General features: G+C 41.2%; 1 protein-coding gene across 1 annotated transcript in view; it reads right to left on the bottom strand.

The window, feature by feature from the left end:
• Positions 1-2,906: 2,906 nt before the first annotated feature.
• arhgef39 (Rho guanine nucleotide exchange factor (GEF) 39) overlaps positions 2,907-16,099 on the bottom strand; it is a 67,338-nt gene continuing 54,145 nt past the window's right edge. The window contains exons 8-11 of the mRNA XM_069716124.1: positions 14,758-14,846; positions 7,215-7,335; positions 6,583-6,680; positions 2,907-4,436 (exon numbers count right to left, since the gene is read on the bottom strand). Coding sequence (XP_069572225.1) covers positions 4,400-4,436; positions 6,583-6,680; positions 7,215-7,335; positions 14,758-14,846 — 345 coding nt within the window. The 3' untranslated portion in view covers positions 2,907-4,399. The remainder of the gene's footprint in view (positions 4,437-6,582; positions 6,681-7,214; positions 7,336-14,757; positions 14,847-16,099) is intronic.

The raw sequence follows: 16,099 nt of genomic DNA on the forward strand, positions 1-16,099 counted from the left end.
ATCATTCGGTCTTTCTCCCTTTATAAGGAACCTCCCCAGATACGTTTGTTTTCTGCTCATTTTTGCGAGGGCTAACTTGTGGGCTTATCGGTGCATGAAAAAAAGAGAAAGAGGCGTTGACGGAAGTGGTAATTTTTCAAAAATAAAATACCATGCAGGCTAATGTAAATACAATTAAAATAAATAAATACAAGTTTTTTATTCTTTCTGTGTGGCCCAGTACTGGTTCACAGCCCGGTGGTTGGGGACCTTTGCTGTAGAGGATATTTCAAAATCCATGGCCATCCACACCCTACCCTGGAGGGTTATGATTGGTTAGGTCTCCTTGGTAGGATTTAAGGAGAACAACAACACAATAACCAACATGTAAATGAGTTAATGCAGCAGTAGCAAAGTAAAGCCGTTCATTAATAGTCGAACACAGGTTGACAGGATGTGGGGGAGGTTGGGACAAAATGGTCGTGCCAAACAAAATAGAAAAATTAATTAAATGAAATATATTTAGAACAACAAAACAAAGAAAGAAAAAACAAAGCAAAAGAGAGGGTGCACCCCTCCACATTCCTACAGAACCACTTTTAAAATAAGCGAGAGGAATGTGCACCTTCCTCTTTGCCAGGTGTAACCCAATCCTCTCGCTGTCACCTGGGAACTGGCATCACCTGGAACACATAAGGGGGGAGCAGAACCGATGCTACTGGCCCGCCTGCAGTACCAACCTGCCTCCTATTGAAAACATTTGGAGCATCATGAAATCAAAAATACAACAAAGGAGAACCTGAGCTGTGGAGCAGCTGAAATCCTATCTCAGGCAGGAATGGGACAACATTTCACTTTCAAAACTCCAGAAACGAGTCTCCTCAGTTCCCAAACATTTACAAAGTGTTGTTAAGAAACACAGTGGTGAACATCACCCTGTCACAACTTTTTAAAAAAAATGCTGGCATCAAAATTAAAATAAGCACATATCTTTCATAAAACAATAGCATTTTTCAGTTTAAAAATTTGATAAGCGATCTTCATTCCATTTTCAATTAACAATGGGTTTTACAATTTGCAAATCATTGCATTCTGTTTTTATTTACATTTTACACAGCATCCCAACCTTTTGGGAAACGGGATTGTAGAAGCAGCTGTGGGGTGAATCCTTCGTTTGAGCCCAGTGTCTCTGACTGTTTCAGCAAATACAGATAGAAATGTCACATTTTAAAAAGTGTAAAAAAAAGCTGCTATTTTACTGGCTTGCCCTCTGTGATACTGTACGATTGTGCGTCAAACTCTATATAAGCTTACTGTACTTTGAGCAACACTAACTTTATTACAAAGTTAGACAAGTTGCTGAATAAAAAGGTCATGAATTGAGCACCATGTTTGCAGCAGAAGAAAGTTGCGTGCTCCATTTTTTTAAAAATAAACGCTGCATCTGTGATGTCAGATTTGTGAAGATATTTTCTTAATTTGCTTGTATTTTGTCGATCTGTACGTGTTTTCTCAAATTGCATTGCGTTGAGCTTTCAGACGTTTACTTTTTATTTCATTGCATAAACTCGTATCTACCAGAAGTGCAGTCACGTGTTCCTCTTTGCACTCAACTTTTTAAATGGACAATCGCAGTGCGTGGTCACGGCATAACTGCAGAACTGCACCTTTGGCAATTGTCGGTGCTGTCCAATTGGAGTATTGTACTGACCAGACTGTATTGAAGTAGACACTGGCTCATTCGATGCCACAGAGTTGGTAGAGTTGTCTTTGCTTCCCTCTTGTGTTGGTAAAGCGGTACTGCACACACTGAGCACTGAACAAGTGGCGCCTCAGACACATTTTTTTCTGTCTGACCATCTACTGTTGAAAAGAAAGTGATCCATGCGGTAAGTTTCACAGGACGTGGACTTTGCAGATGAAGTGACCACCCATCCTCTGTCATCTAAAATAGAAACCTAATCACTCCCTCTCTGCAGTCCACATATAGAAGTGCTGAATATTTAAAATGTCTTCATCAGCATCATTCTGGCATGCTACTGCATGAGGATTAATAATCCAATTTGTGAGTCATGATTCTGTTAAAGACATAATTTAACATTAAATGCTTTTTGATTTGTGAACCCTGCATATAACACGTGGACCTGATCTTTCGACCACGTCTTTTTTTTCTTTGCAAATGTCATCCTGACTCTTGTTACGCTGACATGGCAAAAACTGATCTCTGATATTATTTAGTTTTTCTCTCAACTCGTCTTTCTTTATCCTAATAGTCTGTTGTTCTTGCTGTTTCACCATGTAGTCATTTCAATCGCGGTTTGTCATTATTTTAGAACACAAATTGTATTATTGTTTTTGCGTCACAGCTGAAGAAAGAACAATGACTGGGAAAACACCGTGGCAATTTGGTACAAAAGAAACAACAAACAAACAAACAAAACCACCAGCATTGGAAGAACATTTCCACAATTTGAATTCATTGTAACTCAAGACTGCAGTAACTTCTGATCAAATCTGCAGTATATTTTTGCTGAACAGAAGCATGTTCAAATGGGATCTTCCTTTCACATGTAAAAACAAAAGCAATGATCACTGAGTAAAATCTGTTTGTTGGATCACCTGACGATTGTTTTAAGATAGCCTTGAAAGTGTGATGGAAATTGTGGAGATGAAGTGATGAATGGCAGAATGCTGCCAGTAAGACTCACAGTTGGAAAAGAGTTTTTGCTTTTTTAAAAGAACATCTACACACACACACACAAAAATGAAAACAAATAAAATAAATTATTTGTTGGCGTACTAATAAAAACAAAACCAGGTCTATGCTGTTTTTTTTTAATGAAAAATGCTGCTACAACACTGCTCTGTCTTCATCCAGTGAATCAGAGTTGGAAAATACACAAACACAAGGATTTCTTATTGAGTTTTATTGGGAAATCATCGTGTCCATCACTATTTATGATTTGTAACCAGTGTAACAGCTTTATAGAGCATAAGGCAGGATATTCAAAGATAATCTGAAAAATACACAATAAAATGAAAATGCTGAATAGTGTTGATAAAATACATGATACACACAGAGGAAACACTAACATTTGTTGATTTGCTGATAAAGGATATGATTAAAGGGTATAATGAAAGATAAAAATATGATGTAATAAAAAAAATAAAAATCATAGAAAACATCATATCTGTTGACCAGGTTGTCTCGCCTGGAAGCAGATACTTCATAGAACTCTACAATGAATATAGACTCTCTTTTCTAGACCCCTCGGAGCTCATTAAATGCACTCATTCAGTTCAGTCAATTCACCACAATGTGTCTCATAAAAAAGCTTTAACTTTTGTGTGTCTGGCATTCAGTCAATTAATCGAGTGTGCATTGAATGAACAACAACGACAAGCTGCATGATGGAGGGACTGCTGTTGATGCTCCCATCAGTTCCCTTAGCTCATGGACTTTGACTGGAATCCATGTATGTCAGGCTGTAAAATGTACATTCCTAGTCATACCTATAGAAAGACTGTAATGGACACTATAAACAATAATAATAATTCATAATAATCATTGTCACCATTATAATGTTGAAAATAAATGCAAAACAACTTAGAAATGAACCAAGAACAAATAATTAACCACTGAAGTCATTATTGTGACCTGTTTTTTTTTTTTTTTTAATAGTTGTATTTTGTTACCTATTGGCTTCAGAGAAAGTGCAGAAAACAGCACTATATGCAGTTTTCTCTTCCCTTCAGTCAGTAAAGGCAGCTGAAGACCAGCTGACTGGACAGAATCAGTGGTCTGAATGCTCGTGTGAAGTTACTAGATACTTTGAAAGTCAGACATTAGGTCCCTTTTAGAAGATTCCTACCAACCACTGCGGTCCAATAATAATAAGCTGAATTTTATGGAATGTTTCCAAGAATTTATTGCTTATTTCAAAATATATTTTTGTATTTTTATTTAAAGCTAAAGACTGCCTGTGAATTTGATGTACAATTCACTGACCAATGAGACTGGTGGAGTGACGCCTTCAGGTACAGACAGAGAAAAAGGACTTCCAGCAGTGAACTCATTAATACCACTGCTGTCTCCTGTGAGGAGATGAATCGTTGCTGCACACCAGCAGCTTACTGCTCACACTTAAACATTAGGCACATATTTAGTGAGTAGCATGTCAACACAGTTAAGATTGCACAGGATAGAAAACAGTAAAGTGGTTGTTCATTAACAAAGCTCTCCTACCTTCATGTTAAAAACAGTAAATAATGAAACTGTTAACGGCCCAGACATACAGTTACATGTTTATCATATTTGGCAAAGCTGAGTGGAACACAAAAGTCAGTCTGAAGTGAAAAGCTCAGACGGAGCATTCAGTGTCCATCTTCATCTCAGACTTAATTCTCTTAAGTCTGAAGATCACAGGATCACACAGCTGGAGGTGGACACATCTGGGCTGCAGGACACACAAATAAAATGGTTTCAACTCATATTCAATCATATACACACCAGCCACCACTTACAACTCATTTTGTGATATGAATACTACTTTGTAAACCCAAATCATTTTCACACATGGATTCAGATGTTAAGCCACAAGAAATATCATGAAGACTACATCTTATGCATACTATCCCTTGGGAATGACACTTCAGGCAGAAATACCATTCGATAATTGCTGGGAACTAATTGACTTTTATCTGCTGTTTGTGCCGTAGCAATTATTCTCACTGTGCCACACACATTCTACCAGAGCTTGATAGTAATGTGCTCTTCTTCTTTTCTTTTTGTTGTTTAATGGCAGATGGGAAACAGCTTTAAATTACATGACCGCCCCCCTGTGGCAGTAGTAACACATTACAACCAGGTGCCAGTAAAAATACAGGTAATAAGACATTAGTCACATAAATTACGCAGGTTTTTATTCTTTAATGCCATTTCGAAAATCATGACCATATTTTCCTGTCCAGCGCCCACCTCATTTAAATAACAAATGTATTTGTGACACTGAGAACCCACGGGCATGCTGATCCTAAAATGGGGTGTGGTCAGGTTGGCTCGTCGCTATCTTGAGGCAGCTGAAAGCGATTATGGGATTGAAAAACTTGCAATGTAAAAGATTATTACTGTGAAGATGAATCTGCTCTCTCTGCACGAGCTGATCTGCCTGCTCTGCAGTGAAGTGTTCTTTCCAACTACTTGTCAAACCCGCTGTTATAACAGCAATGAGCCGAGCTACAAGATACAAGCTGATTCTTCAAAGAAATTGAAGATGACACTGATTGATTGACAGCTATGATCCATTAAGAGTAAGTAAGAAAGATGGCCCTTACTTTGCCTCAGATTAAAAGAAGGCAAAATATTTATGTATTTCGATTTTGACAGGTCCTAAAAGTACTTGTACCATGACCTTTAGACAATGTGCTCAGGCCATTAAAATGTTGCCCACAATGTGAGCTCGCGAGTCAACTTATCGTTGTTTCTTTGTTCAGAAGTTAACGTTAACACTAGCAGTGAAACTGATAATCCTGCAGCATGTTACATTTTAAAAGGAAAATTCATCATCAAGTTACTGATTAGCGATGGGTCAGGATTTTCAAATAGTCATAAAAACATAAAAGGTCAAATAGTATACGAGACTGTTGTCCTTCTCTATTTCCTGGGTTTTTACCGGCGCCTGGTTGTGATTTGTTACTCCTGTCAGGTGGCAGTAATGCAATATAAAACCTGTCTAAACACTGATATTCATGTTAATGGCAGGTCTGAACAGCCTCCACATCAAGGATGCACTGAGATCCGATCTGATCAGACCAAACTTGAAGGTGGTCCGGGTCACATGTGGCCACCTTCTTCTAGCAGTGCGAATGTGAATCCATCCGAGACCACACCGATGGACCACCTACTGAACTGACGTCCTCTGAATAAGCAGAGATTTCACCCACAGACAGAACTGGTGGATTCTGGGTTTAATTCCCCCCCCCCCTTCTTTCAGTTTACCATGTTTGTAATTTTGAACCCACATCAGACCCACAACTGTGGGCGAGCCCCGCCTCTACACAGTTTATTTATCCACCACATCACAACATAACTGGACCCTCTCAGAACTGCTGGATTAAAGATGTCATCTGAAACAGAACCAACAAGATCGGGTCACGCCAGAAGAGTCAGGTTGTAAATTACAAACTCAAGTGTTCAGAAATACATTGTACGTTTCTAACACATGGAGAATTAAAATGAGGCTCCAGTGAGCAACGATATCTCATTGTGTTAAATGCCTGTTGCTTCGACTCCACTCTCCTTGCGTCTCCTTGTGTCTCCTTGCGTCTCCTCGTGTGCCTGATCCTTGAGTATGTTACGTACTCGACCACAATTTACTCCAAACTTGTATGAATGTTACAAAATCATCTGGTACCTCCAGCACAGAGAAATGTTCCCCTTCAGATGTATGTAAAAGGACACAGCACTTCTATATGACCGTATCCGGTGAAGCTGTGACTTCACAGTGAAGTGACAGTAAACACAACACATGTTTGAGAGGAAGGGAAGTCAAAGCTTGCTGATAGAATAAAAAGTTGAGACCAGTACAACTACAACGATCTCACCTCTGTGCAGGAGCATCGGACTGCTTCATCCTCTTGGGGGCGCTGCATTCCTGCTCAACTGGAGGCTTCCGATCATGCTCACCGGTCTCAGCGCTCACCTGAAGGAAGCAGCACAGACGCTATTTATTCTGATGGCATGATAGATGCTTGTGTATTGGAGCCTCAAATCCTGAACATTTCTTTAAAATGTACTAAATGGCTAAATAGGCAACATCATAATTAAAGTTTGGAAATAAATATCCTTCATTGTTATTCATTATCCATCAGCATTCATGTTGGAATTTGTCCTAAAGATCAGGTCAGATCATCATCCAAGCTGCAGTCACGAACAAACAAAATCTATTTCAATATATCAAATTTGTGATAAATTCTTTAATATAATGAGCCAGGAATTATTCTGGATGAAATTGGCCGCAAACCAAAAATAAGGGTTTGTAACGTGAAATTACATTTCATCAAAATGTTATCCATTTTATATAAAACTAGTATTCTGAATCTAAAATAAAATTTCAGAATAATTCAAACTACTCTTTAATCTGCCTAACAGATTGCCCTAACAGATCATTCAGATATCAGATAAACGCACACTCGGTAGCTTCGAGGCGTTATTGTGCGCGTTACACCGAACTCACCGTGTTTCTCTTCCGGCTGAGACCACCGCTCGGTGTGTTTTGGTCGTCGGCAGCAGAGCGGAGAGGTCGACGGCACAACTCGTCTCTGTGATGGACGACGGTCTGTTTAGATTGCAGCTTCCTGTGAAGACGGCACACACAAGTTTGTAGTTTTAGGTTTAACGGCACCATTTCATGTATTAGATGTCAATCTAACACAACACAGATGCTCACTTTAGGAGGCTAAACATGGATCTTAAAGACCGGGGTCATTTGTTTGTTTGTTTGCGCCGCCCAGCTGGCTGAGGTCCTACAACGCCTCTTCAACCTGAGCCTGAAGCAGGAGGAGGTCCCGGTGCTGTGGAAGACGTCCTGCCTGGTTCCTGTACTGAAGAAGACGACTCCATCTGGCCTCAACGACTACCGACCGGTTGCCCTCACATCTCATGTGATGAAGGTGCTGGAGAGGCTGGTCTTGGCCCACCTCAGGCCGCTGGTGAAATCTTCTCTGGACCCTCTGCAATTTGCGTACCAGCCTCGTGTGGGAGTGGACGACGCCATCATCTACCTGCTGCAACGAGCTCAGTCTCACCTGGATGGAACCGGTGACTCTGTGAGAATCACTTTCTTTGATTTCTCCAGTGCATTTAACACCATCCAACCACTGCTGCTGAGTGAGAAGCTGCGGGTGGTGGGGGTGGATGCGCCCACCGTCTCCTGGATCACTGACTACCTGACAGGCAGACCACAGTTTGTCCGTCTGGGCAGTGTGCTGTCTGATACGGTGGTCAGTGGTACTGGAGCTCCACAGGGAACTGTTCTGTCTCCTTCCTGTTCACCTTCTACACCACTGACTTCCAGTACAACTCAGAGTCAAGACATCTGCAGAAGTTCTCTGATGACTCTGCAGTGGTAGGATGTATAAGGGATGGACGGGAGGATGAGTACAGGGCAGTAGTGGAGGACTTTGTGGAGTGGGCGGGAAGAAATCACCTGCTCCTGAACGTGGCCAAGACCAGAGAGATGGTGGTCGACTTCAGGAGGAAGACGACGGCTCCACAACCGCTGAGAGTTCTGGGAGAGGAGGTGGACATGGTGGAGGAGTACAAGTACCTGGTGTCTCCATCGACAACAGACTGAACTGGAAGACCAACATCAACGCTGTCTACAAAAAGGGGATGAGTCGACTCTTTTTCTTGAGGAAACTTCGATCCTTCATTGTGTGCAGCGAGATGTTGGAGATGTTCTACCAGTCTGTTGTGGACAGTGCTTTGTACTTCGCTGGGGTCTGCTGGGGGGGCAGCATTGGAGCCGGTGACACCAACAAACTCAACAAACTGGTTAAGAAGGCCGGCTCCATCATCGGCTACAAACTAGATAGTCTGGAAAAGGTGGTGGAGAGGAGGACGCTGATCAAACTATTGTCCATCTTGGATAATCCTGTCCACCCTCTCAACCACCTGCTGCAGGGACAGCGGAGCACTTTCTCTAAAAGATTCCTCCAGCTCCGCTGTCACAAGGACAGATACAGGAGATCATTCCTGATACAGGAGATCATTCCAGATACAGGAGATCATTCCTGATACAGGAGATCATTCCTGCCCACTGCAATAAGACTGTACAATAACTCACCTCTGGCAAAATCCATCACAGTACAAAAACACTGTTGACTGTGTTTCTTGGTTGCTTGTATATTGTATGTATATTATATATATAGATATATACTGTACCGTATGTATATATATATATGTTGACTGTGTTTATTGGTTTGTTGTATATAATATATATAGATATTTAATGTACTGTATATATACTGTATGTACTGTGCATTTTATATTTTATATTTATATTTTTTATTTTATTGCTTTTCTATTATATTATTCTATTCTATTATTATTTTATTCTATTGTTTCTATTATTGCTCCTGTATGTATGCTGCTGTGGCGAAAAAAATGTCCCCTCGGGGATTAATAAAGTATATACCTACCTACCTACCTACATTAAGACTTTATATACAAAAATGGGGGAACAGTCCAGGTGTGCAACGTGAAGTTGATGTTGAAGTATAATACCACGGTGGGTGCTTAGGGGCTGGCCCCAAAACATCTGGCCCCAATAGGCTCCCATGAAAAATGCGTCATCTTCTCTCATGAAATACAAAGTCAGTCCATTTTTCCACAAGCCATCATGGTGACATTAGCTAAATTCTTTCTCAACACAATTCAACAATAAGTGAGATCTTAGGCCTCAAAGAGAAGTATGTTTGGGGACACACCTGGTTTGATTGACATGTCTGGCGTTCTCAGTCAGATTTGACCCTCACTCCTCCCCAGCTCGGCCAATACAGTCACTTCTGGCTCCAAACAAACCGAGCTGGCATCAGCTGAAGTACCAGACTGGAGGATTCAAACCGGCAGCTCACCAAACAACCGGGTGAAGTCACGACGGGTTGACACTTGATGCCACATTTAGTTTTGGTGTATAGTTCTAATGGTTTATTCTCATTGTCTGTCACTGACAACTTGAAGCTGGAGGTGAATTTTCAGCCTTTATGGTAAAAACGATGGTGGTTATGGCCACAAAGGGCAGCATGAACTCTAACGACACAACAAACTGCAGAGTATTTACAGCACCGTGAAGGTCAATGCAGCAATGGCTGCAACATGTGATAACAAAGAAACACCAGCTAAAAAATCAGAAACTTTTGAAAGCACTAAATAAAACCGAAAAATAAAGCTGAAATAACAGAAAACATTTACACTATACACATAAAGTCACATGCAGGCCTAAAAATTACAAGTGTTATAAAGCATACGTGTCACACGAGTAGACTGTGTTATAATAAACCCATCAGTTCTCTCTGATTGTACACACCGTTTAACAAACACTGAATCTGTGGGACCTCAAACGTATGTACAGAATTTCTCCACAAACATTTCAACAGACGGAGAGTAAAAAGCATCCTTCTGTCTTCTGACTGCTTCCCAACCAATTATCACATTCTGCCATAAACAGTATCTCATGTTAAGTTCTAGGGGTGGACACTGGTCAGGGGACAGAGAAAATATAAATAAATACCATAAGATAGTATAATGCAACTTGCAGCTGGACATGCAGCCTCCACTGTCGCTGCATCAGTCCCTGTACATCCACCAGCAGGTGGGATTAAAGGTAGCATTAACAAAATTCAGAAAGATTTCCACATCTGATCTGAGGACACTTCTACCACCAGGACAGTTCATTTTTCTACAGCCAGTAAACTGAAATGAACTAAACTGAATGAAAATCAATAACCTCAATAACTTTACTATTGGCCATGGAATCTTATAAAAAAATAACAGGATTTGATGCTAATATGGACGATGCCCAGCATTACACTACATACTGCATATCTAATACGTGTTATCAGAAGGCAAGTTTTCTGAAGACGTTTCCCTTTTAGAAACTTTGTGGATGAGACTTTACACTATTCAGTCCACCTCAACACACTTTAATCCACACGCTAATTCAGCCTCTTGGTCCGGAGTTTTATGTGCATGTGTTTGTTTGTAACAAAAGGAAACACTCATTGTGAAGTGTTGAAGAGTAACAGCTTTCTCTAAGCTAATGAGAGATGGGCTGGTTGTGAATATGAATCCCAGATGAGTGTTTATAGTAAAAGTTCAGTAAAATAGATGTTTTTCCATCAAAAACCGAGAAAGCACTGGAACAATGAATACCGTGTCAAAATGGTGTCTAATATCACTTTCCCATCATTTTGATCATCATTGAGAGCAACATTCGATGGCCTCATAGTCTTTGTTAAATCAATAATTCAACTGTGTGTAGACAATCACACACGCTTCAACCCTGCCCTCCTCCCTAGTGGTGCGAGTGCCGGTGACCCCTGGTCCTCTCAGCCTGTCCTCTCCTCAGTCCTTCACCACAGCTAATTAAACTCCCTGGAGTTTAGAGCCGTCAGCCTGCAGAACCCGGGCCCCCATCTGTTGGGTGGTCTGAGCTCTTTGACAGCCTCCTCTCTGACAAAGTGATAAACTAATTAGCCCGGCTGTGCACGCCGGGGTCAGGGCCCTTAGCACAGCCGGCCCCTCCACATTGTGAGGCTGACCCGGACCCTCCTCTGGGAAGCTGGGGCCAGGCAGGCGAGGAGTAGAGTTACTGAGGTCTAGCTGATCAATGCTGAGAGGCTGTCAGAGAGACAGGTAGGCCGGAGGTACAGTATGAGCCTGTGTCAAAGTTTTACTACAAGTCATTCTACACCTGCTGACTATCACAGCTCTCTCTGCACATTCCTGCTCAAGTGTAACTGCATTAATACCACATTCAGGGGAGGTTCTGTGCTACATGCGTTTCATCAGATAGGGTAGTGAGGAACTGGAAGAAAAGCAAAAATAATAAATGTCATAAAATCAATTTGTTTTGCAAACACAAAATGCACCAAATAAAAAGTACACATCATATTTCCATTACACTTCTGAAAAAATAACATGTCTTACAAGGTACAAAAATATATATTCTATGAAGATGAAAAAAACAACACTTTTGTGTTTACACCTTCCACCTGCTGTTATGAAACACAAATTACTCAAGACATCTTAAAGAATATCTTCAGCACATCCACGGCAGAGAGATTATGCAAAAAGTCACAAGACAGTCTTTGAAGGATATATTTTTTTGCACTTGTAAGACATGCTGTTTTTGTTTCTGAAGCATCATAAAATACATATATGTTGTGTAATTGTTTGATTTTGTATTCGTAAAACAATATGCATTTACTTATTAATGGTGTTTTGTATTTAGAAACTAGTCAGTTCTCATCTAAAAATCACACAAATGTATTTTCAAGGACAAACCAGTGATGAACTGCATCCTCTGTATCCTAGAACTCTATTGATCTCCAAAAACTAGTAGAAACACTTCAATGAATGGCACATTGTTGCACTGGTTGACATATAACTTCATGAAAAGGTCCCAAGGAAGTCATAAAAACGCACGCACACGCACGCACGCACGCACGCACGCACGCACGCACGCACGCACGCACGCACGCACGCACACACACACACACACACACACACACACACACACACACACAGTGCGATTTACTCTCACTCCAGTTGCTGTATGTCAGGCTGAATTTAGGGAAATTTATTAAAAAAATAAAATAAAAAAAATAATGCATTAATTAAATTATGCCATTTACATGGACAATAATCCAATTTGATGGACTATACTGAACTGGCACTATATATATATATATATATCTATACATATATATATATATATATATAAAGAGTATGCCTGGACTCATCTTTGTTCTTCTGTCGTACGTTGTAAAAAATGGAATTCAAGGGTGAACTGAAGATAAGTTTAGTTTTAGAAGTGAAACTGTCGTCAGGCGGAGCTGCTTAAGTTGAAGACTAGTCTGTGTGTAATGACATCAAAGCAATAAATTGTATGACTTGGACAGAGCGTGTCTAGATAAAGGATGGATGGATGGACTTGGTGTTAAGGTTCAGGAGTCCCCAACTGCTGAACACAGCATTATTGGCTGAACTCTGAATCGCTTTGTGTCACAGGGAGGGGGGAGGGGGTGGGGTGGGGGGGGGGCTGTTGTCTGTGAACTTGACTGCATTGAAATTGAAACAGATTTACCAAGTGACTGTGTTATTAAATTTACAGTGGGTACGGAAAGTATTCAGACCCCTTTAAATTTTTCACTCTTTGTTTCATTGCAGCCATTTGCTGAAATCAAAAAAGTTCATTTTATTTCTCATTAATGTACACTCAGCACCCCATCTTGACAGAAAAAAACAGAAATGTAGAAATTTGTGCACATTTATTAAAAAAGAAAAACTGAAATATCACATGGTCACAAGTATTCAGACCCTTTGCTCAGTATTGAGTAGAAGCACCCTTTTGAGCTAGTACAGCCATGAGTCTTCTTGGGAATGATGCAACAAGCTTTTCACACCTGGATTTGGGGATCCTCTGCCATTCTTCCTTGCAGATCCTCTCTAGTTCCGTCAGGTTGGATGGTGAACGTTGGTGGACAGCCATTTTCAGGTCTCTCCAGAGATGCTCCATTGGGTTTAGGTCAGGGCTCTGGCTGGGCCGGTCAAGAATGGTCACAGAGTTGTTCCGAAGCCACTCCTTTGTTATTTTAGCTGTGTGCTTAGGGTCATTGTCTTGTTGGAAGGTGAACCTTCGGCCCAGTCTGAGGTCCAGAGCACTCTGGAAGAGGTTTTCTTCCAGGATATCTCTGTACTTGGCTGCATTCATCTTTCCTTCAATTGCAACCAGTCGTCCTGTCCCTGCAGCTGAAAAAAAAAACCCATAGCATGATGCTGTCACCACCATGTTTCACTGTTGGGATTGTATTGGGCAGGTGATGAGCAGTGCCTGGTTTTCTCCACACATACCGCTTAGAATTAACGCCAAAAAGTTCAATCTTGGTCTCATCAGACCAGAGAATCTTATTTCTCATAGTCTGGGAGTCCTTCATGTGTTTTTTGGCAAACTCTATGCGGGCTTTCATATGTCTTGCACTGAGGAGAGGCTTCCGTCGGGCCACTCTGCCATAAAGCCCCGACTGGTGGAGGGCTGCAGTGATAGTTGACTTGTGGAACTTTCTCCCATCTCCCTACTGCATCTCTGGAGCTCAGCCACAGTGATCTTTGGGTTCTTCTTTACCTCTCTCACCAAGGCTCTTCTCCCACGATTGCTCAGTTTGGCTGGACGGCCAGGTCTAGGAAGAGTTCTGGTCGTCCCAAACTTCTTCCATTTAAGGATTATGGAGGCCACTGTGCTCTTAGGAACCTTGAGTGCTGCAGAAATTATTTTGTAACCTTGGCCAGATCTGTGCCTTGCCACAATTCTGTCTCTGAGCTCCTTGGACAGTTCCTTCGACCTCATGATTCTCATTTGCTCTGACATGCACTGTGAGCTGTAAGGTCTTATATAGACAGGTGTGTGCCTTTCCTAATCAAGTCCAATCAGTTTAATTAAACACAGCTGGACTCCAATGAAGGAGTAGAACCATCTCAAGGAGGATCAGAAGAAATGGACAGCATGTGAGTTAAATATGAGTGTCACAGCAAAGGGTCTGAATACTTATGACCATGTGATATTTCAGTTTTTCTTTTTTAATAAATTTGCACAAATTTCTACATTTCTGTTTTTTTCTGTCAACATGGGGTGCTGAGTGTACATTAATGAGAAATAAAATGAACTTTTTTGATTTTAGCAAATGGCTGCAATGAGACAAAGAGTGAAAAATGTAAAGGGGTCTGAATACTTTCCGTACCCACTGTATATACATAATGTTCGAACCCTGCCTGGACCCCTGCTTTAGCTTAATGCATATAGATCTGATGGTGAAGTTTATTAGGGTTGGGCCCAGGGAGTACATTACTTCTATGAGGGTGCTTGTAGTTTAAATGCACAAACACAGGTGTGTGTGTGTGTGTGTGTGTGTGTGTGTGTGTGTGTGTGTACGTGTGTGTGTGTGTGCGCGTGTGTGTGTGTGTGTGTGTGTATGTGTGTGCGTAAAGCGGGTACATACCTGATAGTGGAACTCAGGCTTTGGTACCAGTCATTGAGATCCTCCTGGTTGCTGGACATCAGCAAGAGTTTAGCTTTGGGGAAGGTTAACTGGAAGAAGAGGAGGTAGAGGAGAGTAGTTCAAATGTTTGTTGGGTGTTACGGTTCATGTGAGCCATTGCGATGGCCGTCTGGCTCTGTCATACTATATACACACACAGTCGCAGAGCAAAAATGTTGGCTCCTTATTTGCCTCAAAGAAATGAACGTGTTTGTCCAACGAGTCGTGCTGTCGCTTCAACAAAAACATTCAGGCTAATGTTCTCCATCCAGGTACAGACTAGGTTCGCCAGTCAAATACATACAAGTGCAGTGCAGAAGGTAGAGTACCTTGCAGTGTGTGCTCAGAAGCATTATGCTAATTCAATGTCAAGATTTTGAAGGAATCCTTGGACACTACATGTACACATGCATGACTAAGATTCTGATAGAGCAGTGATTCCCAAACTGTGTTACGCAAGAGCCTTGCTGAAAGCAGTGTAGTCTGTGTGATGTGTGGATATATGCTGTATACCCACTAGGAAAGCTTCAGTATCTTGAAAAATGGGAGCCAAAATAAAGGTTGCGTATAGTGTTGCATACCCTTTTGCATTTTTTTAAGAGTTGAAGTAAATGATTTATGCACAAAATAGGTTGATTTTCCTCAAATTTTGTTTAGAGATCTGTTTTAGTGAGCACTTAACGTTTGCCAAAATAATCCACCCATCTGCCAGGTGCGGCACATCAAGATGCTGATTTAACCAATGTGGCCGTTGTACTGGTGTTCCTTGGACCTTTCACAATAAAAGACCGTTCTAAAATGAGCCACAGATGTCACGTCTTTTTTAGACAGCGTGCACTTTGCATGCTGACTGCACCAGAGCTGTTGCCAATGAGTTGAATGTTCACTTCACTACCATAAGCTGCTTCCAATGTTGTTTTCTGAGAATTTGCTGGTGCATTCATCTGGCCTCCCAAACGCAAACCACCACACCTTCGCAGGATGGTCAAACCTGGCGTTTTCAGACCAGCCATCCAAACAGCTGATGCAACCGTTGGTTTGCACAATCGAAGAATTTCTGCCAACGCTGTTAGAAACTGTCGAAGGGAAGCTCATCTAAGTGCACGTCGTCTTTACCTGACTGCTGTTTGTACACTTGTTAGGTTAGGTTAGGTTATGTTAGGTAGTTACTTTATTAATCCCCGAGGGGAAATTTTTTAATTCATAATTTGTACAATCTACCCATTCAGTGTGATTCATTTTATTCTTTCATTTTGACACAGTAGCCTTATGTTGTTTTCATTTAGCTTTTCGGAGGCTACTG

This window comes from Brachyistius frenatus, unplaced genomic scaffold, assembly GCF_029030835.1.
Source record: "Brachyistius frenatus isolate BFR_SWC_R1_liver_20210118 unplaced genomic scaffold, ASM2903083v1 Contig_152, whole genome shotgun sequence".
Taxonomy (NCBI): Eukaryota; Metazoa; Chordata; class Actinopteri; family Embiotocidae; genus Brachyistius; species Brachyistius frenatus.